Below are 25,174 nucleotides of genomic sequence, written 5' to 3'. Positions count from 1 at the left end.
GACCATTTGCTTTGCAAATACCAGAAAGCAAATGGTATGCCCATGTCTAAACCCGTTTTTCCTAAAGCCTCTTTTTCTCTTCTCCTTGTTTGCTTGTTAAGTTCAGGTACATATATCTGATGAGGGGTGTGTAATAGGTGAGTGCCCTAAATACAAGGAAATCTAGAAAAGTGGGGAAATAGCTGTTTGGAATCCAAGATTTTAGCCTTTAGTAAGCACTGACACACTTTGTAATGCTTCTATGCTTTTGGAAGGATAAGTGTGATTCTGAGTTAAGTAAAACTCATCAGGAGAAAAAAAAAGGCAGAATTTCCTATGCAGACCCAAGGGTCATTAACCAAACCATAACAAAGGCAAATTTGACCACCTGTCTGTTTAGTACCAATGAACATGCATTCTAAACTTTGTTGATCAGAATTTCGGTAAAGGGCATAAGTAGGTATTTCTTTGCAAGTAAGGATGAAGGAGGCTTGTGAGTTTTCTTTGAAATAATTGGGTTACTGTTCATTTGTGACACACATATTTTCCCAACATTCTGTTCTTAAGTACCTTCTTCTATCCCACTAGAAATAAGCACGATTTGCTTCTTCTGTTTAGAAGTATAAGAAACCTCTACTACATTTCATTAAGGAGGAAAGGAGTTGCTTTCCTGGAAGAACAGCAGCCTGGAAAATATGTCTAGCTTTATGCCTTGGTTTTGTTCTAATGTTGTGATGTCTTGTAAGCCTGTAAGTTTTGTTATGCCTTGTCTTTTTCATTGAGAAAGGGGAATCAGCATTGGCACTTGACCAGACAATCTTTGGAACTACGAAAAGGAGGGGTTTTGGTTTAGGGATTAGACCAGAGGGAGTGGAGAAGGGGTGGTGGGGAAGAAAAAAAACTGCCTGTCCAAACCAACCATGTACAATTGTCTGGGTTTCCTTGTCCTCATTTCTTACTCCTGCGACTGACTTCATACCCACCCCCTGGTGGCGGACAAAAGAGGTTAATGGGAGATCACGGGAGGGTTAGGTGTAACGTGTATTACACCTCTGTGAGTGTGTGTGTGCCTGCAAACGTGTTTAAAAGGCTTGTTTCTCTGGGCGTGATGCAGATGACTAAGAAAGAAAGCAAGCTCAAGTAAGCTCTCTCAAACAAGTTTAACAAACAAAACAGGATTATATAACTGGGCTGGTATGTGATGACTTGGGGAACTGTAATTACCTCCTAAGAACTAAGTCTGTGGAGAAATCTAATTATCATTCTCCATCCTCTTCTGTGTCATCTTAGACAGCTGCTCTAGCGATACCATTTGAACTCTTAAATGGGAACATTAATGTATTATAACCCCAATCATTTATCTATTAAGAATGATACTAAAGAAAGCAGAATGAGGGAAAAAAATAGGCTAAGCAATGAAAAACCATTAATCTGAACCTCAATATTTGTGCTACTTTGTAATATATTTTGAAGATAATAAAAATTCCCCTGCAACTACCTAGGCCAAAAGTCAAAGTAGTTTTAGTCTCACATAAATCTTCTGACATATTTGCCTATCTTAGGGAAGCTTTCTTCTTTTTTTTTTTTTTTTTTATTTTGTGGAAAGGAGCTATACTTCCCTCACCCCAGGAGACTCTTGGGAGTTTGCATGTGGGACCTCGGTGAATCCTTTGCCAAAATGAGGACTTTTTACAGGAAAAGAGCATTTGTACAGCAAAGGAAGAGACCAGAAAGCCTAGTAATTTCAGCCTGTAGGAAATCTCTTTTACCAATATAACTAATGCTTACAGCATGGACTTGTTACACTTGGGCTGCAGCTTTACTATCAAATTAATACAGAAGCCTCGGACTGGTTGAGTTGGACAAAACAACCTGTGCCAGGTTCCTGTCTCTTCTGAGAGCAGCTGCTGGACCTTCTGTCGTGTTAAGAAACACTACGACTTATTTAGGGGTTAGGAAACGCAGGTTCTTGGGCACGGTGCTCCTCTGCCAGCCAAGGCAAGTCCTTTCCTTTCCTGGTGCTCCTGGCCCCGGCAGCGCGGGACTACTCTAGCTTCCCTCCTTGGGAAAGAAGGGCAAGGGCTGTGGGACACGAGCGCTATGGGGAGGAGCACTTGAGGGCCGCGGGGCCCGGTCAGCCCCACGCTACCGACGGTACCGAGACCGAAGCAAGCCCGGGAGGCGGCGTCCCCGCCTCCCTCCGTCCCTCGCCGGCCCGAGGCCGTGGGAGAAAGGCGGGCGGCGGCGCCACGGGGGAGGCGGGCAGGGGCTGCCGCGGGCTGGGCGTGCGGGGGGCGGGGAGCGCGGGGCGGCGGCCGCCCGGCTTTATAGAGAGCGAGGGGAGGCGGTGTCTGCAGGAGGGGAGCGGAGGAGGCGGTTCTTTTCTCGGTTCCATCCCCATTCCCGCCGTGCGAGTGCGGGGCTGGCGGCGGGGTGGCCATGGCCTCCATGGCGGCGGCGATCGCCGCCTCCCGCACGGCGGTGATGAACGGGAACCGGCCGCTGGACGAGCGGGAGCGCAAGCGGTTCAGCTACTTCTCCTCGCTGAGCCCCATGGCGCGCAAGATCATGGCGGAGAAGGAGCGGATCCGCGAGCGCTACGGGCCCGAGTGGGAGCGGCTGCCGCCCCGCCAGCAGGACGAGATCATCGACAAGTGCCTGGTGGAGCCGCACGTCCAGGCCCGCTACGCCGCGCACCGCGGCACCACCCGCCCGCCCGCGCCGCCCGCCTCCTACCCCAGCCTGCGCCTCAACACCGGGCAGAAGGTGGTGCGCTTCGGAGACGAGGTACCGGGCACGGCGGGGCGGGGGGAAGGGGCGCCGGCGGGGTCCGGGCGTGAGCGCCGCTCCCCATCCCCGGCAGCGCCGCAAGGGCGGGGCGGCCGCGACCTCCCCCGGGCTGCGGGGCTGCCGCTCCCGCCCGCCGGTGCCTCCGGCGCTGGGCTGCCCGGGGCCGCGGGCGTTCCGCGCCGTCGGCAGCGGGGCGAGTTGCCCCGGTGATGAGCTTTGTTCCTTTCCCCGCTCCCTGGCTGTGCGGGAGGGCCGGATGTTCACCGCGCGAGAGGCACTGGGTCACACCGTAAAAGCGGGGAAGGCGCCAGCAGCGATAGCGCTGAAGTGGATTTTGCGGAGACTTGGAGAAGAGGACGGTCTCAGTTCCCCCGACGGCGGAGCATGACCGTGGCTGGCGCTGGACATAGTCCCTTGCTGAAAATGGGCTGTAGGGAATGTTTACACTGAATTAAATCTCTTCCTTTTCGTTTCTAGTTTTAGACACAGTTAAAAATACAACACTGAAAACATTCCAGCTCTTGGCATGTTTGACACCTTAAAAAAATGCAGCCTGTTCCATGTCACATGCCAGGAAAAACAAGGGAGTGGAAAGATAGATGGCAGAAAGTATGGATTTTGAACCTTCTGAGAGCCATCTATCTAATGGTGAAGCATGGCAGTCCTGGAAATCCATAGTATACGAGTACCCAATTTGGAGCAGTGGGTCATGTTACCGAGTATGAGCCCCTGAAGAGGAAAGTCTAACAATCCCTGAAGAGACATGACAGTACTCTTCAGATACTGTGTCTTTTATTCTGTGTATTGATTCCCTTTGTTTTCTATTCTTTTACATTTCTATTCTATTCTTCTATTCTCATATGATTACAGAGCTGGTTTCTTTCACTATGTCCCTATAATAACTTTAAGTGACCTATTGTTAATTAAGTTCTGTGGCTTCTACCAGAAAAGAAAAAATAATCTGCTTCTGCATTTGGAATCATCAATCCAATTTAAGGAGAGCAGTGCTACTTTTAGCCTCCTCTCCAGTATCCCTTGCAATGGGATTTCTAAGAAGCATAGCGGCCCGCTGATATTGGGCATCGTGGTTCCCAACCAGCTTTGTGCCAGGAGACAGACTGCTGCCTGTGTTTCCCCTGTCAGGGAGGTGTGATGCTGTGCTGCACACACATCATATCTAAAGCTAGAGAGCATAGGATGTAGCTCAGTTTTGTCTAGTCCATGATACCCAAAATTATGGATAAATATTTGATAGTAATGGCAAAAAAGAGGTGTAGAAAGACACAAGACAACAAATTTGGTTGTGCAAACAACCTTTGAAAAGAAACTTAAATCTGAAATTAGATGTGAAAGAATTTAGGTTAATGAGTGTAGAAAATAGATCTGTTGAGTTTTCCCACTCTCTGAGAGTTCTGATGTGCTTTCTGCTTTGAATTATGTGGATCTGGAAGGAAAGCAAGCATGTTGTAGGCTGTTGTGCTGCACTGTATGGAAATAATAATTTCCCGCTTGACAAAGCAGCTAGAGTCCATCTGAAACTGGGCAAATTGGTTTTTTTTCCCTTTTCTCCCCAAATACAGTTACAATATGCATAATGTTAGTGTTTCTGTAGCCATTAACCAAAGAAGGCATGGTTCATCCATATACTTGATACAAAATGTTTAATTTTGGAAGCATCTGCCTCAATTGACTCTCTATTTGACATCTAAGCAGAAGTTAATATAAATTGTTCCTCTGAAGAAAAGAGATTCCACTCATTTGGCATTCTCCATTTTCATTTTAGTTCTTCCAACTGTACTGTTGAGCCTTGGAGCCTTTCCTGGCTCTTCATTTGATAGCTTCCTCTCCTCTGGCTCCCTTGCTGGCGTTCAACCTGATTGTTGGACACTTGCCCCGGCTGATAAATTGTTCCTCCTTGTCTTGCTGTTGCAGAGCCACTGCTGCCGGTTTCTTGCCAGTTTGGTTCAACTTTCTGGGCTTGCAAGCACTTGGCCTGCAGAATTCTGTTACCTCGTTGTCTCCTGGTCAGACGGCTCAGGGAGCTGTGCCCCTGCTGGCTTTGTGAGACTCAACTGCTGCACGCACCGTGGTCACCCAGCCCTCTCTCAGGCCAATTAGATCAGTCCTGGCTGCTCTCCCTGTCTATTGATGGATGGTATCCTAAGGCAAGGAAACGGAGGGTAGCCGGCACATCTCAGAAGCACTTGGGGATGTTGCAGCGCTTTCAGTGAGAGTGTTTTGGTCTGATGATGTTCTTGCTGATACACCTGCTCCAAAGGTTTCATGTTTCCGGCCACAGCTCATCTTCCCTGTTAACTGATGTTGAAATCTGTAGTGATCCTACCTGTGCTTGCTTAAGCATGCAAATTTGATCTCTTTCACCTCATGTTCTCTGGAGGACTTGGTAGAAAGCAAACCAAGGATGAATACTGAAGATACTGATTTACTGGTCCAGGCCTCTCACTATTTCAGTCCCGTTTTCATGCATTTGACCATTATGTTAAGGTGGTCCAGAGGATATATATATATTGGTCTTGTATCTCTGGACAGTTGCTTCTTTCTTTCTTGCCCCCGCCATTTCGCGTATATCTCTTCTAAAACCAAATTTATCTCCTGAACTCGTCGCCCAGTTTATAGTTCTCAAACTATAAACATCACTTACATTTTCCAAACACCTTTGAGTATGTTGGCTGTGTGGGAAGGGTGTTACAGAAAATAGACGTGCAGTAACAGGACCGTGGCATCCTGTAGCCATGATCCAATCATTTTATAATGCTGGAGCACTGCAGCACCATGTGTGACTCTTAGCAAATGCCTAGAGTCAGCTGAGTGCCACTGCTCCTTCTCTTTCATCTTATCCTCATTGCAGTATCACCAGTCATGGAGTTAATAGCAGAAGCTCTGCAGGCACTGTGAACACAATTTTGAAAGAGAATTAGGGTAACAGGGTCATTTCACACACCCATGAAATAAGTTTTGTCCTGTGTACTGAAGATTGACTTGCTATCATTGCACATGAGCCCAGCACCATTAGACTATTTGTTGCTTCACCATAATTTTCTGTGTCTAGACAGCCCAGGCCTCCTGATCAAGGGCTTTTGGATGCTGCAACAGACCTTCCTCTTTCTAACAAGCCTCCAGTTGCTGGCATTTCTCCATTTATAATTTCTTTATTCTAAGGCCCATAGTGGTAGAAATGAAAGTTAACTGAGCAGAGAGAAATCTGGAAATACAAGCTGAGATTGAACATGAATGTAATATAGATGGATTATTTTTGAAATATGGCATAAACCTGAGTGGAATAGGTGGAAAACCAGCAGTATGTGACAGGCTAGCACCCTTTGCCCGCTGTAGTGGCCAGCCTTTGCTAATGCAGCTGATTTGGTGTCAGTTCATGCCACTGCGTTCTCTTTGGTTCAGTTGAAAGCTAGTTCAGATATTCAGTTTACAGCAAGTTCTCTCTGTTCTCTTAATACTGTCCCTCTTTATCCATAAACATGTGACATACACATGGACTCAAGGTCTGATTTTTCCTTATTTTTTAAATTCTTTTTTTTTTCTTTAAATGGGTAATCAGTATTTGAGCAGTAAAAGAGTTGGACATGAAATAACTAAACTTTTCATTGGAGAAAATGCCATATGCTTTAGGAAGTGGTAAATTTTATGTGGAGGAAAGACAGGTAAGAGAGTTTGGTTAGCTTCATTCATTGTGTTTTAATAGGGAAGTTTGACATACCTGCCTTCAGGCAGAGATGGGATTTGTTTTGCTTAGCCTTAAGATCTTTGGCACCAAGCAGAGGATCAACCCTTTTACCTCCCTACTTAAAATTGCTTTAAAGCAACAAATAATCAATACAGCAAGAACTTTTAAGTTGGGCCTGTTAGAAACTTGTGCTTTTTAAACACCCAAAAATGAAAGGCAGCTTTTGAGTGCAGTAAAATCTCAGTAACCAGCAAGTCCTGTTCTAATAATACTTCTGAGTTGCATTTATTGGTGGGTTTGTGTCTTGCCCAGCTACTGTCAGCTGTGCTGAACAATGCTTATGTCAGATACACAGACACGTTTCTACCAATGTCTTCCATTTTGAAATTCAGATGTTGTTTTGCAGCAAGCTGCCTACATACAGCAAATGTAATCTGTAATTCTTCTTTCTATCTTTTGCAGCTGGTTGTTGAAGTCAAGTGTATGACCAGATTTTTGCCTCTTTCTCTTTCTCACTCATCTTTTTCCGCTTTGAAATATGTTGCACGAGGCCCCATTTCTTACAAATGGGTTCTTTTTTTAACCCTCGTGAACAAAAGTTTATTTATTTGCCTTTTGTCTGGAAGAAGGCATTGTTGTGTGCTGAAAACAAACGATGATCAGATATGGATTTTTTTTTAATCTGTGTTGATGATAAATAGCCTTGAGGCCTTTTTATCTAGAATTTCCATTCATAATTCACTTTTGTTATTATTGAAATACTTGATTTTTTGCTCCCGGTTTCTTCAGGCATGTAAGAACTTGTTTATTCTACAAAAAATCAAAGTTACTTCTCATATTTTGTTGGTGATAAACATGAATCAAGAGTTTAGATAGAACAACACAGTTCAATAGTATCCTATCTTCTCACTTGGTCCTCTGTGTGAGGGCACAAGAGGTGGTGGCCACAAACTTCCTTCCCTTCCCTGACAATGGGCGGAAGTTTTCAACTATCTCCTTCATCCTAGCCTCAAGTACTCTTCAAATAACCACAGACATCAATTGCTTGAAGGTTGTATCCTCCTACATGTCTTTGCTATATCCCATGGAAGATCTTTTGAATGTGAACAGAGCTTCTCAGAGTTACTGGCTCTGAGTTACTGGCTCTGCACAGGCTGTGCAGCCCAAGATACAATGAGCCATCCTTTTAAATTTAAAAAAAAAAAAATTCTTTTCTTTTAGGGAACTGCTGCCTAACAAGTGTCTACTACTTCCATCTTCTATAATGTATGAAACTTAGATTCTATTTCTGACCAGAACTTCTAACAACTGTTACCAAAATTAATTAATTTCGGGAACTTCTTGCTCACCTGTGCTGGAGGTTGAGGTTACAAGTTGCAGTGCCATCAAGGGCAATGATGGTTGAGAAGACATCAGATTCTGTGAAGTGGGAGGCTGACTTGCTCTATCCTGGAGGGAGAAATGTATCCTGCTGCATGACAGCTTCGTACCTTCACTCTGCCTTCCCCATGCTGCTTTTTTATCCCTCTGTTGTCGGCCTTTTGTCATCAGGGCTCACTCACAGCAGCGGTATGATTGCTGAGCTGAGGGTGTGCAGGGAGCATTGGGTGAAGAAGTGTCCCTCCCGATGCTGTCTTCTCTTGCCTCACATACAGCAAAATAAGGAACTGTATATCTAGGATGAGGATGAACGTGGCTCATTGCCAAGTTTAAAACTGGTCCCTAGCTGGTTTGCTTGTCCTGTAAATGGCAAGAAGACAGAGCTTCCTTTAAACTCCTTAGATAAAACCGACTGACAGCTATGCCTACACATCTGGAGCTTTAAGGTGCTGTGACTGCATGTAGGAGTGTAACAGTGTTTTCTGGACTTCATTTCTGTCCTTTACTGCTGTGGTTGAAGTCAAGCCTGATTTATCCAGACCCCATGCAGACAGAAGTGTTATAGTCCTGCCTTGTGTGTGAGACTCACTCCAATGGTTAGGTTCTCCCATCTCTCTTCGCTTCTGGGCCATGATTCCCATCTCATGCATGCTTCAGAAATGAAGTGCCAACTCCCATTTCAGAGGCAAAGGATATTGTCCTAGAAGGAGTCTGAAATAATTAGACACACCTGCTGTGAGGCATCACACATTGAGTGATGTAGTGTCCCCATGCAGACAGCAGCACACCACAGTGCAAATGCTGATAGATCGTAAAAAGCAGACTTTTACTCCCTCTTTTCCTTTAAATGTTAATATATCTGAGTATCTGTTTCCTGGATTGAGAGAACCTGGTATTAAATTTGTGTTCTAGGCAAAAATTTCCTGTACCAAATTTCCTTTTGGCCACAAAATGTGGTCGAGCAGAGCCCAGGCCTTTCCTCTTAGATGAGCTCTATCAGCCCAGTTCTTTCCAAGGGCATGGGATCACCCTCATGTATACCACAAATACTTTGCTGCTAGAAACTCTGTATTTCACAGATGAGTAATAGCTGGAGTATGACATGTTTTTATGTTCAGGAGATGGTTTTAGACACTTCTAATCATGATCTCATAGCTCTCGGCCATGAAAATCTGCCTACGGTGAAATACGAGATGGCAGGTCAGGAGAATGTTATCAGATGTCTGAGAAAGATATTCCTAGAAAGGCAGAGATCGGAAATAAGAGGAAAAGAGCAGCCATAGTGAAATGTGGGGTTCCTGTGTTGTGTTAAAACATGGTCGAGTTCTGTCATTCCCTGAACAGCAGGAGTGGGAAAGTCCTGCGTGGTTCCTCCTGGCCTTTCCCTTTCCATACAGTGTTCTACCTCCTGTTCCTTCCCTGGAGTGCTGTGGCGTCCACAAGCAGTGATGTGCTCAGTATGGAGGGTGCAGCTCACTACCTCTACCCGTGGGACCATCCAATGTACCAATGAGTCCCAGCCCCGACAAGGAATAGAAATGCAATAATTTTGTTGTAATTCTTCAATAAATATGAACAACAACCATTTTTCAAATTATATTTCACCCTTCCTTTTTCAGTGCAGGTCATAGGTATTTCTGGAGGACATGCCATGTATGAGGAGATTGTTTAAATTTCTCAGTTTGGGATTATTATTAAAAGAATGGATTTCAGATGGGGATTTTGTGCTGTGGATGCCGTGTGGCTCCTTCAACACCACTGACCATGTATTTCAGAGCGACGATGTCCTGTTGGGGCTGGATCCAGCTGTGGCTTGGCCCGGTGGCCATGCAGCTGTTGCACTGAGCCATGACTGCCTGGTTGTGGACGTGCTCTTTGGTCTGCCAAAGGGAGGAAATGGGACTTTATTTCCCTGAGGCCTCTTCTCCTTTTGTTGTTTCTGTCCCTGTGTGCTGCTAGTGGCTACCAAAGAAATGCCTGGTAGAAAACTGGAAATATAATACATTTTAAAGCTATTTGTGGAGAAACCATTTCAGGAGATTTAGACCAGGTTAAACCTTCATATATTTTGTAGATTAAATTGGTATAGTATTGATAACCTTCCCCTCAGAGAAATTGCTTTCAGTCTGTCTTAAAATGTAATCAGTGCCATCTTTAAGTAGTGCTTTCACTTTTTAGTCAGTTCTGTAGCAGTGGTTGTTATAGTTCCAGCAGTGTAACATAATGTCATCTGTGTGATGTTTCTGAGAAGATGAAGCTGCTCTTCTGACTTTTAGTCATTCTTGAATTTTATTTCAGGACATAACTTGGCAAGATGAACACTCAGCTCCGTTCTCCTGGGAAACGAAGGTAAATAAACACCAATTTTTTTAAAAATGTTGGTTTGTCATTTTATACTGATCCTTCTGCATTTATTGTGTTCGTTTTGATACTTGATAGATTAATGTCACCTTTATTCTATGAAAGCTGTACAAAGTGACCATTCTGGAAATTAAACAGGACTGGTATGCTTTGATTTACATCAGCAGAAACACAAACTGTACTTCAAGAACTAATGTTCTGGCTTGGAGTGCAGGTATAAAACCAATTCATTACAAATTATTTGATTTTTTGTTGCAAACTTTTTAATCAGCTTTCCATGTTTAGTAAGACCAATGTCTCAGATACTCTGTAAAAATAGCTGCATTTCACTTTTGAAGTCAGGAGTAAAGTAGCTAGAAAAAGGTATGAGAAATGTGCAGGTATCTAGTAGCTTCATTGGATTCTTTCTGAAAGCCTGTCTAGTACTTCATCTTTTTATTATGAACTAGAATGTTGTCTTAGGACAAATGTAGTGAAACTTGTTAACCTGGGGCTGTGCTAGAAGCATTACGTTATTTCCTCTCCAAAAGGCTTCTTAAAAAAATTACATGTTTTTCTGTGGTGGGTTGGTTTGGGGTTTTCTTTTACACCTCACTTTACCTCTGGTATTTTGTTAAAGCATTATTTATGATGGGATTCTCATATGGCTAACACAGAGCCAGAGTTCTTCATCTTTCTGAACCTGCCATGTGAGGAAACATAGTTGTGCCATATGTGTGGTGGGAAATCAAGTTTAGTTTTTCTTGTTGAAGAAATTCTGGGAGCAAAATCACAGCTCATTGTCTTTCTCAACTGGGTATGGCAGGCAGGTTAATTTAATCACACATTTCAGACTTTTTTCTGCTTTTATCTACCACAGAAAGCTGCTACTGCCCTGTTCCCTGTTTCTGTCTTCTTATTTTTTTTTTTGCCCTTGAACTATGTAGATAATCATGTACGACCTTATGAATATAATCTTAGCCTAATGCAGAGTAATTATTTGGAAATGCCGGTGAATACTAAATTAATCCAGTTGACCCAAGACTTAGCCCTCCCTGCTCAAGGTCACTGCCTGTAGCTGCACCCCATCTGTGCTTTGCAGAAGCTGATTAACCTATAACTTGATGTGACTCCTGGGTCTGCCTGCAGTGCTGTGGTTTAAGAGAAACCAATGCCAGTCTTCACTTGCCTTAAAAGTCCCTTAAAAGCTGTGATGGTTCAGGAACCAGTGGAGGATTTCCTGCAGTGGAAGCCTGATTGCTCAGGCAAGCCCTCCTGTCTTTCAGGACCCTTAGAAGAAGCAGCCACTGGGTTTTAGTATAATATTGAAGAGGTTTTTAACGTGGAAATTCTTGGGTGAAGCTGCCAAGAAAGGAAAAATTGTGAGAAAAGTGTTGATCTCATTGACAGTAAGGTGAAATAAATAATATGTTGGAGACAGCAGTGTTGTCTCTCCCTCCCTTATCGGTCCAAACCCAAAACTCAGGGTTGGAAATGTGGCAGCTGTAGTCGTATTTTTAAGCTCTGTCTTGATAAGATTTTGTAAGTTCTGAATACTTGAACTTCCTAGAGATAATGCTTCATGAAATGGACTGACGAGTGATCCATGATGAGATACATCTGCACTTGAATGGATTTTCCCTTTAATTGATAGTCCTCTTTTCTTTTTAAAGCTTGCATGTCTACTGAAGTGTTTTTAAACTCAGCTTGTGGTTTATCACTTGCTGATGAAGGGTATTTCTACTGTCCTCCTGGTGTCTCCAAATGAGGGACCAGAGTGGATAAATGCACTAGTTTCATCCTTTACTGCACTGAATCAAGGAGCACAGAATGATATGGGAACGTTCATGTGGTCACTGAAGAGAAGTGAGGGGGGGGAGGTTGCTTTAGAAGTAATTGTCATGGCTTATCAAGCTGTGTTTCCCTCTTTCCCCTCTCCCTCCTTGCTGACCAGAAATAAAAGCTGTGCCACAGCTGTAGGCTGAAAAGTTGCATGACCTTTTCCTTTAGCATAAGTCTAGAGAATCCATTTTGTCTGGCTTTACAGGATGTGGATTGGTTGGTTGGTTCCTGTGGGTTCTTCCTTTTGGTTTTTCCCCAGTGCCTTATATTGTATCAATCTTTCAACCAAATGCTTCCGCTGCTGAGTCTCCCTTTTCTAAAGTGGCGATCTTGCTTTGTGCTTACTCTTTGATCTTCCCTAACCAGTACTTTTATGAGATAATATTGGAAGGCAATTTTTTAATGAGGTACCAGCTGAGGAAAAAGTAGCCTTACTCAAGTGGTCCCATGTGAGGAAACCTGAGTGAGCTATTCGAGAAGGTTGATGTGTTGTAATGCATGTTCAACATCCTGTGAGCCAGATCTGTTCCCACTGTTACTTAAGGTTGTCAGGCTCTTTCCATTCCATGAGCTCTCCCCATGATGGGTTATTCTTTCCACAGTATTCTTCTCTCTGATCTCCATTTAATGCAGAGTTTTTTGTTTGGTTTGGGTTTTTAGCGTGTTATTGCCTGAATGTGCATGAGTGTGCTCTGGCTCACCCAAGGAAGAGAATGCGGCTTTTGCAGAGCAGAAGAAAGTACAGATGTAAATCAGTAAAACCAATAGGCTTTTTTTTTTTTTTAAACACTGAGACTCAGAAGAATAAAGCAGCAAAATGAGTATTTTCTATAACGAACATGAGGGAAACTGGGAGGGTAGTGAGAAGTGTAGAGAAGAGGGGAGGGCATGTATTCTCGCAAGCTGAAGCCTGTCAGCTGTGACAGTGATGCCAGTGGGGATTCTAGTTGATAAGGTATGGACAAATTTTTCTCTCAGTAGCTAGTGCAGTGGATGCCCTGCTTCCATGGCGGTCAAACTTACCCAGAGAACAGTGTACTGAATTGCTGTCATTTTGTGCAGAACATTGTTGAAGGGCTTGAAAACTTCACTTGCGTCACAAGTAAACTTTCTGTATTCTTATTTTAAATACAAATGTGAGATACAGCTGCAGTCGTTCATATCACAACAAACACTTGCATGAATATCTCCACTATTTTTAGCTGTTAGATGAGTATTTCTTGTCTCACCTTTTTATTTTTAAATCCTCAAACATGGCAAACAAAGTAGAAATACTATGTAAATTGCCGAGTTAGCTGTTAGACAGCATTTAAAATAATATTTGTAGTAGATAACGATAACACTTCTCAGGAGGAAAACTTGGGAAGCCGCAAGTTCTCTTGGCACTGCAAATGGGCTGACATTTTAAAGCTAAAGTTTGAATTGGAGGGAGTGATTTGGTTCATGGGTGGAGCCATCATGGACATAACGTGTCTTGAAATGTGGGTTACATTTTTAACTGGAGCTCTAGCCAGGTTTATGAATTCAGGGCATTCTATTTATGGGTTCAGGTTTACGTGAGATGAAAGATGACATTTTGGCTGTGTTTAGCCTTTGAGGTTTCTTGGTTTGTTTGAAGCAAAAATTCAGTGAAAATCAGCACGGACCTCAAGATATAAATGGAAAACAAGAACCATGCCTGAGCTTGGAAGTAAAATTTCTCTGCAACTCTTCCTGAACTCAGAACTTTATGGGGTTTAGATTTGGGGTATTTTTAAATTAATTTAGTAGTGGGCAGAAAATATTTCAGTCTGCCACCTGAGTTAACACACGGAATGCACTGAGCAACATGGGAATAAATTGCAATCTGCTTCTAATTCATGGTATTAATGAAAATAGGCTTTATTCCAGATGCTTGAAATTGACACATGCATATCTAAAGATTTCTTTTTCTTGATACAGGTAGAATAGTTGCCGGCTCTCATATATTTTCAACAGGTCCTCAGGTATTTGTTGCGAAAAGAACTCTCTGCGGTGTGTTTAAAATAAACAAACCAAAAAAAAAAAAGGCAAAATAAGGACATGACAAGCTTCGATCCCTTCAATAATCTGGTTGCTGCGTCCCTGTCTGAATTCCCTAATTATATTGGTACAGAAGTGATCTAATCCCAGCAATGATTTAGGAAGAAAAAAATTATGTTCCACTTAAAATAAACATGGTTTACAAACCGTTTCCTTTATCTAAAATTGAGGCAGTCTTCATTATCCTTCTTTGTATGAGTCCTAGTTGGTGTTTTGTTTTGTTTTAAATAGGAAAACAGTGGCAGAAGAGAACATTTTCCTTCCTTCCTTCCTTCCTTAGCAGCATGATACTATAATTGTTACAAACTATAATTTGGTGTGATTATTTTTACCAAGCTGACATAAATGGTAATGTTTCCTTGGAAGGAGAGGGATCCCTGAGCTTTTGAGATTAGCCTTCCCTTTTTGATTTAGACTACAAATGTTTAAAACACAGTGCTGTAAAACTTCTGTTGACTATTAGTTCTTGAGCAAAAGAAACCCCACCAAACGCAACTTGTGGTAATAAAAGCTGTCTTCAGGGTTTATTTTATTCTGTATGGCCAAATGTAAGGATTCAGTTACCTGCATCAATCTTTGCTGGTTTTGAGCATAAAACTAGGCACTGTCAGTATGAGCTTGCTCAGGCTAGCCAGGAACAGTGGCAGACTTGATTGAGTTCATATCACCAGAGTATATCATGGCATTTCCTCCAAAGCTCTGTGCTATATAACTCTGGCATTGTCTTTCTGTATGGACTAAAATTACTTAGATTGGTTTTTGAGTGCTTTGCTCTATTTTTTGCCCTTGCAATTTGCTGACCTAAGGATTTCTTTCTGACTCTGAAAAGATCCTGAAAACACCCACGGTGTGCACAGGAAACACAGGAAAAACTGCAGCTACTTTGGGCCCTATATTTATTTTGGTTTTGTCCATTCAGCAAAGCAAAATCATCTTCTAAATCTTTTAAAGTTGGCTTTCTTACCTCGGCATTTATCAGGCTGTGCTTAAAACAAGTTGCTTTTGACAGTGTTTCTGTAGTCTTTGTCTCAACAATTTGGATTTTTCAGCCTGCCAAGCAAAACAATTTGTTTTGGCTGTATTTGCGTGACTGTTCAGTAAAATACTACACATTCCTGATGAGTGAATAAGATGCTTAAAAAGTTCCTGGGTTCTTTGTGGTCATCTTGTTTTTAATATATACTTATGAACTGAGACCGAATGTCCTACAGGAATATTAAGTCGTGGCATTCTCAGTGTCTGGTGCCTCTCTTTCAGCAAACATTGTTTCCCATGAGTATATACAGCCACTATTACGATTCAGCGGATTATTGCTGCCTTGAGACTGAAGTTTGGTCTAAATTTTTTAATACAGTAAACAACATTTCTGAATACCTTCATACGATCTTTTTAAGGAAGGATGGACATGCAACCTCCTAAAACCTGAAATTTATAATATTATTTATATTTATGATACAGAAAAATGATCAAGACAGGGCATCCTTTATTTGAACCCTTGCAGTGGTTTGGGACCAGAGGGATAAGACTGAAAAGAACACAGACTTCTAGGTTTGCTCTGCCTCAAAATACTATTTTGTGCATGCTTTCACATGCACTCTCTCCCGCCTCTCTCTTAATGTGTTGAGAAAGACTTGCTCATGCAATATCTTGAAAATACTACTGCTGTTAATAGTGTCTATTTGAATTCCAGTGATTTCTAGGAATTACAGTTGGAACTTGTCTAGTCTGTCTGTAAACTCTTAAGACTTTCTGGGCTGAACAATTCCCAGAATATCATTTGGACAGATGGTAGGAAAAAGAAAATATTTTTATTTTATTTCTCAGATGGGGAATTATACATACAGAAACTGCAGTTCATGTAAAGTAATGCAGAATCAATGAAAGCAGCGGGGGACTGAAACCCTCTCTCTAGAATCCCAAACTGTGCCTAAAAGACTATTTACTTTTGACCATGAAATCACACCCTACTGTTCAGTGTTTGCCTCCCCAAGGTGGCAGCTGGTAGAGTGCTACAAGTGCTGTTCTCTGCTGCTGAGCGCTGCATGTGCAGGTGTAGCTCACAGCAACTCTGCCCCAGCCTGGGGAAGGCAAACCTTTACAGGTGAGCTGCTACCCTAAGTTTGGCTGGGGCCAGAGAGATGTGCATCAAGATAGTCTCATGGCTGGCAAATGTAACGGAAAAGGACATTTTTTTGGGAGGAGGAGGAGGTTACTGTCTTTTAAATATCATTTCCTTCCTTCTCCTGCTGACGCAACCAATTGCCAATTTGCAATCTGATGTAAGAAATTGAGAGCAGAACTCTAATTAAAATCACATTTGTAGTGTCTAGTGACTCATTAGAGTGTACAGTACTACTCATTACTTAGATGTCAGCATAGGGTGTTTCACACATGGGCCTTTTCCGTCTCTGTGAAATTATCTTCCTACTTAGGCTGCTGCTCTGTTGTTTGGTTTGTTTTTTCCTTGCGGGGGAGGGTGTTTTAGTGCCAATTTTTTGACTGGAAAGATACTGCCTATTAATCATTTTCTTTCGTCAGCTACATTTCTTAGGGGTTTAAATGTGTTAAATAACCTCAAAAGTCAAATAGAAGCATTATATATTTCAGGGAAAACAGAATATCTTGTGACTGGTCCACAGAAGTTCTTGGCTTCTGGAGTTAAATGCTAGAAGCAGAATTATCCGTCTGACCTCTCAGAGCTGTATTTACATCACGCTGAGACACAGGGCTTTCAGAACCTGTCGGGGTAGTCTTGTCTTCTTTGCCTTCCTTGTGGGAGAATGAAAACTCCTGAAGAAGTATTTTCATTTGGATTATTCTGTGTCAGGCTATGAACTGTTTGATCTCCAAAGCATACAGTGACACAAATATGCAATCTCAAATGTCAGGTGGTCCTGTCTTCTGAAATGGGTACACCCCGTGGTCTCTGTACAAAAGGGCAAAGAGGACATCCTCTCCAGAGCATGCATTCACAAGCAGGCTGGAAAGGTACAACTGCCTGAAGTGCTGCTGCAGTGCCACGCTCTTCTCTACACTAGGAGTGATGTGCCACTTCCAAACCACATCTCTGAGTTGATATTTTGACCCATAAAAAAGAACATAAAATATCACCACAGCCAGTGACTTTAGCTCCCCAGCCTAAGAACTTCTCAGAAGGCCTGGCTTTGCTTGTCTGTCTGGCTGCTGTTGAAATGCAGAGCCATCTTGTTGGTTTACTTTTTCTAATTTTGGTTCTAACTGACAATTTTTGTTCTAACATGCTTCCCTTTCATTGGTGTTTTTCCTGGATTTTATTTCCAGCACTATCCTGGTGGACCTGGGGGTTATGATGGCTGCTCTGCACTCTGGGCACTGATCTTCCTTCTCCTTTGGGCTGGGGGGTGAAGGAGTCATTCTACTGAAAGTGACTGCTGCTGTGGTGGCCTTTAGCTACTGTCATCCTTAGTGTTTGCCCTGGGACAGGCTATTCAGAAGACAGCAGACTGCTGAAGGACAAAAAGTAGCACTGTTTTAATTCCTACATGACAAGTTTTACATGACTAAAGTCTTCCAAGATGGATTTTTTTTTTTAGCCCGCCTTTAATTTTTTAAATCTGTCTTTTATTTTTTCTCTTGGCTACTGGGGAATTGCAGGTCTATTTTATATTGTGTTGTGGGTTTTTTAAGCTGGGATTTTATCAGTTCTAAAGTCTTAAAGCATCTTAACTTCAGGGTGGTAAATCACTATTCAGTAGTTCTGCCAAATGAGCTTAGGGAAATAAATCCCTATATTTTAATATAGGGAATGGCAGTCACTGTAAATAATCCTCAACACCATAGCATCTATGGTTTGTTTATACAAAATTTATCTACGGATAAATGTCGTGCTCTTAATTTTACGTCATGACTTGTTTAAAAAAAATAGAGCACTTAGGTTTCTCGTTGTAGTTTTTTGCAAGGCAGGGTGGGGTGTTGAGTTGTTTGGTAAAACTTGAGTATATCCTTGTACTCATCTTATTTTAGTTGACCTATAATTACTTGCAGTTTGTTTATGTTCTGGATCTTTTGATAGCACAGTATATCCTTCAGGAAAACACAGAACTTGGTGCTTTCTTGCCTACAATCTTGGAAAAATGATGCATCTAATTCTTTAGAAAGGTCAGATCTAAGTCCATGAATCAAATTATGTGTAGTCAGCTGCTGATTGTTTAACAAAAATTGTTTTATAAATAATCAGCTGCTGGGTTAACAGTTGTTCTTTGATGAGAGATTTCTGAATATTAACTAGTAGGCATGTGAGTCCTGCTAGATCTAGAGTCCCTTTGAACTTAACATGCACAGTAACGAAGGACTCAAGATCAAACACTTAAGTGAAAACGATATGCAAGTAGGACTTGGTTTAGACTGAAGCCCATAGATACTATTGCAGTTTTATTCAGGAAAGGCTGGGCAATGAAGTAGAATGAAAACATCACAAATTTGTAATGAACTTCCAAAGTATCTTTTAACCATTTGTAACAAAAGCTACAAGTCCTCTGAGTTTTTTCAAACCAAATCAGGCCCATGATGACAACAGCATAGCTTTAACAGTAAATGCAATTTTTTTCCCTTGCATTATTTTTTCCTTTTTACGAACACAAGTCTAGGCATTAGGTTGTTCTTTCCTGGCACATACGCTTAACATGTTTCTCAGAGTAAAATAAGGCTTAACTTTTATTAGCCTGAAGAGTCTCTAGCTAGTTGAGAATCATTTTACTGGTGGTAAGTAAAATGGAGTCTTGAAGTCCATGTTCACTTTTCTGTGACTTGGAAGATTCTTTTTGTGCATTAACTGTGGTCACTTGCTTCCTTGGCGCAGTGTTACCTCTCAGAAATGAGTACCACTATCTGCACTGCAAGTGAAAACAAACCAAGGCTCTGGAATAGGTGAAGAACTGGTCCTGTTGGAGTTGTTTCTCTTCCTTCAGAGGGGCATTAGAATTATAAAATTACTTACCCACACATACCCATTACATCTAATCCTTTATCTTGGAAATAGATGGAATTGTAGCGAACTATTTCAAAGACTGTAATGGAAGATTGCCTTTTGAACTACACTCTAAAGCCTTTTTTGCTTAAAATTTTCATGTAAAACATCTCTGACTTTCAAAATGCATCTGCAGCTGTTGTAATGTTTTAGTGCCGCTATTCTCATGTTTCAGTGCTGTGCATGTTGTGCACTGCTACCTTAGATGGCACTGAGTAACTCCAATACAATTGCTTTCTCTGACTCCTCTGCAGCAGGTCTGGGACTTTTATGTTTGCTTGCAGTTCAGACTTTCAAAAATCATTATTTTTATGAAACTACAAAGACAGACATTTATGGAGAAAATAAGTTAGCTTTGCTGTGGTATCTGTTGTCTGAGAGCAGTCTCACAGTGGGCAGAGGTGTTATCTATATGCACCAGGGTCAGAAAGTCAAAACTGTATCATGTGAAGGGCTTTGAAATACTGTTTTTCTATCCCTGAACAGAGTCAGATGGAGTTCAGCGTTGCATCTCTCTCCATACAAGAGCAAGGTGGTGCCCAGCTGCAGAACGAACAGAGGCAGCCTGTTAAAGCAGCACCTGGCATCCAAGTCCCTAAATCTTCTCAGGCCAATAAGACCCCTGGCTCTGATGGGTTGATAGCATCCAGAAAGGAAGAGGAGTCATCTTTCTGGAAGATAAATGCAGAACGCTCGAAGTTTGAAGGAGACAAGTCTGAGTTCCAGTCCCTGACCCCCAGCCAGATCAAGTCCATGGAGAAAGGAGAGAAGCCCCTTCCCTCTTTTTACAGACAAGAGTCTGCTCCCAAGGAGATGACCAAAGCTGAGAAGCCCAGCATAACCAAACTAGAGAAGTCTGCCGCCCCCAGCCCACCTTCTGTATCCCTCGAATGGGAGAAACCTCGACCTACTCAACTCCCTACTAGTTCTCTAGATGACTTCTTTCTTCCTGATCCACCACAGGATCTGGCATCTTCTAGGACAAACAAAGAAGATACTGATGGTAGTATACTTACAGACCCACAAATGCCTGGACAGGTAAGTACTGCTATACCCCCTGTCCTTATATTTAAAAACTGTAGAACACATTAAAATCTGACAAGGCCACTCTGGAAGTTTAGAGACTCCATAAAGCACTAAGCCATAGCTAAGCTTGATGGCTTTTTGTCTTTCAAATGTGAAGAAGTCTATTTAACCTGTTATGTAACAGTCTGTTTAACATGTTAACTTCAATTAAGTGCTTTTTAACGTATAGGATAAAGGCATAATTTAAATACAACACCAGAAATGCTGACAAGGCACCAAGTAGCTAATTGACAGCAAGCTGCCTAGCAAATTGCTGTATCACATAAAAGAGGTTGTGGGGGTTTGGGGTTTTTTTTTTTGAAAAAGCAAAACACTTAATGGAAATGATAAGCTTTTTAACTTGAAAAGTAGGTGAACTAGGATCTAGGATACTTTATTGGTACACAGAGCATAGTGGTGAATGGTGAACTACTTTCTCAGCTGTTCTAAGCAGTAGACAGCCACTTCCCAGTGCTTTGTCCCAGGCAGCTGGGCTGCTTTCAAATGTGTTTTCTCTTAAAGTCCAGAATAGAAATAGAATGAGCTTCCAGAATTAGCCTTCTTAGTGTTTTTTTTTTTTATGAAAAAACCCAAACAACCCAACAACAAAAAATAACCTTAAGCAGCTCAATCGCCAATTGAAGCTATTTTAAAAAGCAGATGCTGATCTGTGAGAAAAGAAAGGGAACAGCAGGATATGATATAGTGAGGGGAAAAAAAGAAAGAGATCAAAAGCTTGAAAACTGAGAAGTAGAGGAGTGGTACTTCAAGCAGAGCTGTGCAGTTCTGCTTGAAATCTGTGGCATCACTTTGGCAATAGCCTGACACATTACTGTACACCTTCAGCACATCACACAGCTTTTTCTCTACTGTAGTTTCCCAACTGTGATTGTTTGAATTCCAAACAAGATGATGTAAAGTCAGAAAGATACAGGGTGAGGTAACTAGTTGCAAGAGCAGTAAGTGGCAGCACTTAGGAGAGAACAATACTTAAGCCACTCGGGTATTTGAAGCCCTGTGTTTAGTTACCATTTTCTGAAGCTGAGGGATAATGCTTCCTGAGCTGTCTAGCTACAGATCGTGAACACGGTAATCTTTTAATTTTAAAGTTAAAATCATGTTTATCATGTTTTTTTACAAATTAGCGGTTTTAATTCCTCTGTGAACGTTTTCAAGATAACTGAAATAGTTTGAAAAGCCTGGTTTTTCTCTCTGTGGAGAAACAACCCTCCCATGTCAAAATGTGAACAGAGTAGCAGAGAATTTTATGTATGATGATAATTTTCTTCCTTTCTTCTTTTCTGGATTATCTTCCCTGTTCTGGGAAGCCATGCTCTTAGGAAGAGAATCCAGAGACTCAGCTGTGCCTCTTGAATACTCTTCCTGAACACTAAAATCACCTTAAATGTCACGGCTAACACTGGCAGGAGTGAGCATGTTCTTGATAGCATAGTAAATAACTTGTCATCAAAGTTTAATCTGTGTAGTTTTCTGGAAACAACTGGCTCTAATTGCAACAGACAATCCATTGAATTAGTGATGCTTGCCTTCTGTGTTTGTTTCATTCTCTGCAATTCCTACTGTAGTCTAAAAAATTGATCTTTATGAATTTTTTCCATGAGGAAAAAAAAATAACATTTTGCCTGTAGACCACTAGAATAATTGTATTTTTATCTGGAATTGCCTTTTTGGGCACTGTGAGTATTTTTCCATGTCATGTCTAGCATTTTATGGTGTAGGTACTTAGGTATCCTAGGGCATGGAGAAGACCTTGAAATATTGGCAGGCAACATTTTAAGCTTTTTTTTGTAGATAGGCAGTCAAACACTGAGTTTGTAATACCATGATTAACAACTACATCTTACTTCTTTTTTTTTTTTTTACCTTGCAGACTAGTACAAGCAATGTTATCTTGAAGACTGGCTTTGATTTTCTAGACAACTGGTAAAAGATACTTCAAAACAGATCGAACCAATTTTGGGGAAGGAGTGGAATACCTTTCTCCTTGTATGTTAATTTACTAGCATTTGTGTCTTTTTCTAGAAGTAACTTTCAAACTCTTAAATGTTGCCTTTGTATAAACTTTTGTAATACCGTATGCGTTTTTGTTTTTAAAACAGTGATAGAAGTGTGGTTTCATTTGGATATTTTTTTAATATCTGTTAAAATTTTTAGTAGCTACTGTATTGAGAGGATGAGAGAGGTTACTGTACACATGTTAAAGAAATATAAATGAGTCTCTGTATCCTAGAAATGGAACCTACAGGACCCGATTGCTGTTTTGAGTTGAAAGCTTGCTAGCATGGCTTGTAAGAAATAGTGTTGCACGTGCAGTGGTTCCAAGTAAGAAAACCATTCCATACTTCAGATAGCTAGCAAAAACAGTATGAAAAGCAAGCATCCAGAATTGCATTGATTTGTAGATTTTGTTTAGTTTGAAAGTATCTTTTGTATCACTTACTGAAAACACTTTTCTTCTGAAGAAGGCAAAGGCATTGCCAAAATGATGGATCCAAAAAAGCACTGTGTTTGTACCCTACAAATCTGCTAAAATAACTTCAGTGTTAGGAAAATGATCTGGGGAACTGGTGTTTCTGGTCTTTGGATTGAAGACTTGGAGGTGGGTAGAGGGGAATGGGACAACACCTAATGAATTGGAGAAGTTCTTCAGGGAACACAATTTCATTGCCTCGTTACTAGAGCATAACTCTTCATAACACTAGTGCTGGAACTACAGCACTGAGAATTTCTGGAGTGTAGATTACCTTTGTGTCAGTAAACCACTATGTTTATGGGAGGTCATAGCAGTGTGAGGCTTTTTTGTTTTTTAAGCAGCTTATTGTCTCAAGGACTCATCAACTTTGGTGCTTTTTCCTCCTTGTGGGTACATCCTCTTTAGTGTTCAACATCTGGGTTACATTTATTCCTAAGGTGCAGAGAGGCGTCTCAAGGTGGCCCTTGGCAGTCTTGCTTCCAGTTCTGCTTTTGAATGATCTTTGGTGTTTAAAATATAGAGAACAAGAGTAGCTGTCATTTGGATCTGTTGTCTCTGAAATGCAGCATGATTTACACACTGATTCTCACTGTGTTTACCTCACCTTGAAGCCTTAATTCCCCTACGCACAGCCAGTGACTGGTCTGCTCCAATGCCAAAGGTTTGACTTTTCCCTTTACCTCAGCAATAGTCCCATAGCATTTGTTTGGGGTAGAAGGCAAAACACAGGGCTCTAATAGGTCCCAGCCAAGGCTATAAGAAGGTCACCATCTCCTAAGCCATAGTTGTGCTAGGCTTCCCATGGATTAGCACTTGACATTTGGTTCAGTGCCAGGGGCAGTTAAATGTGCAGAATTGGATGCAGCAGGATTTTTTCTGCTTGTTACAGGAAGAGTTTGCAATGTCCTGGAAGAATCCGTACCTCTAATTGGTGTGCCACTTGCTCTGAACAAGCGGAGTATGCTGATAGAGCATTAAAATTTACTTGTTGGACAAGGAAAATGCTGTAAGCATATCCCCCCCATTTCTTGCCCCCACCAAAAAAAAAAAAAAGGAAAGAAAAAAAAAAAGAACCACCAAGGCCAAAACCTCCACTTTTTCTAGTGTTTTCTTCAAAGGTTCCTTAGCTAAAGGCTAAGATTGCCACAGAGTAGAAGTCATTGCATAGCATACTCTTATTTATAGGCTTCTGAAAGCTTCTTTACATTCCTCCTGAGATGTTCAAACTCCTGTAACTCGTGGATATTATCTCTGCATTCAGCAGTTCAGAAAATATTTGTTGTTACCATCTGGGACTTCACCGCTGTTTTTTTCTTTTGTAGCATTTGCTGCAAGCATCCAGAATTAATACAGCTTACAACAACTTTAGCACAAATTCTTTAGGTGTATGATTAGTATTGACTTGCACCTTCCTTTTAAAGCTAACAAATGTTAATCTTGGGGTTTAGAGTTACCAGTGAATCTGATTTTCTGTACATTCAGCTGCTGAAAAGTTGTAAATCCAAAATGAAGATGCACATTCTAATCTTACTCTGATTTGGGGAGATCTGAAAACAAAGTCTCCTACTGTTGAGGAGCATTACTTCAAATCTCTGGTAATACCTTAAAGCTTCTTAGGGAAGAACCTGGGCTGCCTGTCTCTTCCATCGGCTAACTCAACCCTAATACACATTGGGACCAGCTGGTAGAACATGCTGCAGAACTTTTTACTTATCCTGGTAGGTTTTTCCTGTGCTTTGACAAGAGTTGATGCTCCTTCTTTCTTGAATATGTTTTTATTAAACATTCTTACCAAAAAAAAAATTGTATTTGGTCACATTTTATATTAACAATGTTTTAATAAAGTCACTTTAAATAGAACTGTCAAGGTTTTTGTGCTGCTTTGTGTGTTGTCCTTAATACTCTGCTTTCCTCAGTGTCACTGGAATTGTTTGGGGTATCTTGAATCTGCCTGACAGACAGCCAAGAATGATTTGACCCAGAATTTAGAAAACTAATTTTTTAGATCAGAAAAAAAAAAAAATCAACACGCTTCAGCTGTTTTTTCAAGCCTTTAAGTGAATCTCTTTGGGGAAGTATCCTTGCTTTATCATTTCATCTGACAACTAGGGACAGGATGACATTTGGAAAAGACTAAAACCTATTTGTACTTCATTGTAATAGACTTAAACCTAACACACACACTCTCCCACTAGTATCTCCTGGTAATCTAAAGCAGTATCTGGATCATTACTGCAGGAGCAATTTGAAAACTGTATGTTGTGGTTTAGCCCCAGCTGTCAATTAAACACCACACAGCTGTTCCTTCACTTCCCCCAAGCAGGATGGGGGAGAGAATGTAAAAGCATCTCACAAAAATGAAGGTTCTAGCAGAGGCCACTGGGTAGTCTCACTTTTCCTGCCTTTTGTCCTGTGCAGCCAGTTCTCAAATTGTAAGAGAATCAAATGTGCAGGTACAAGGGTAGCTTTTCCTCTGTATGCTCACATCTACTTCTTCCAGAAATGTATTTGGAAA

At 41.5% G+C, this 25,174-nt stretch overlaps 1 protein-coding gene across 1 annotated transcript; it reads left to right on the top strand.

Moving 5' to 3' along the window:
* Positions 1–2,330: 2,330 nt before the first annotated feature.
* Positions 2,331–24,526, top strand: C3H1orf198 (chromosome 3 C1orf198 homolog). Its single transcript, XM_048298171.1, has 4 exons — positions 2,331–2,766; positions 10,151–10,201; positions 19,587–20,138; positions 22,057–24,526. Exons 1-4 carry the CDS (start codon positions 2,419–2,421, stop codon positions 22,111–22,113), a joined length of 1,008 nt encoding a protein of 335 aa, XP_048154128.1. The 5' UTR covers positions 2,331–2,418; the 3' UTR covers positions 22,114–24,526.
* Positions 24,527–25,174: the final 648 nt, after the last annotated feature.

The sequence above is a fragment of the Corvus hawaiiensis genome, chromosome 3 (assembly GCF_020740725.1).
Source record: "Corvus hawaiiensis isolate bCorHaw1 chromosome 3, bCorHaw1.pri.cur, whole genome shotgun sequence".
In the NCBI taxonomy this organism is placed as follows: Eukaryota; Metazoa; Chordata; class Aves; order Passeriformes; family Corvidae; genus Corvus; species Corvus hawaiiensis.
Note: the sequence above shows the minus strand (reverse complement) of the source record. Positions and strands in the feature narration are given on the sequence as shown.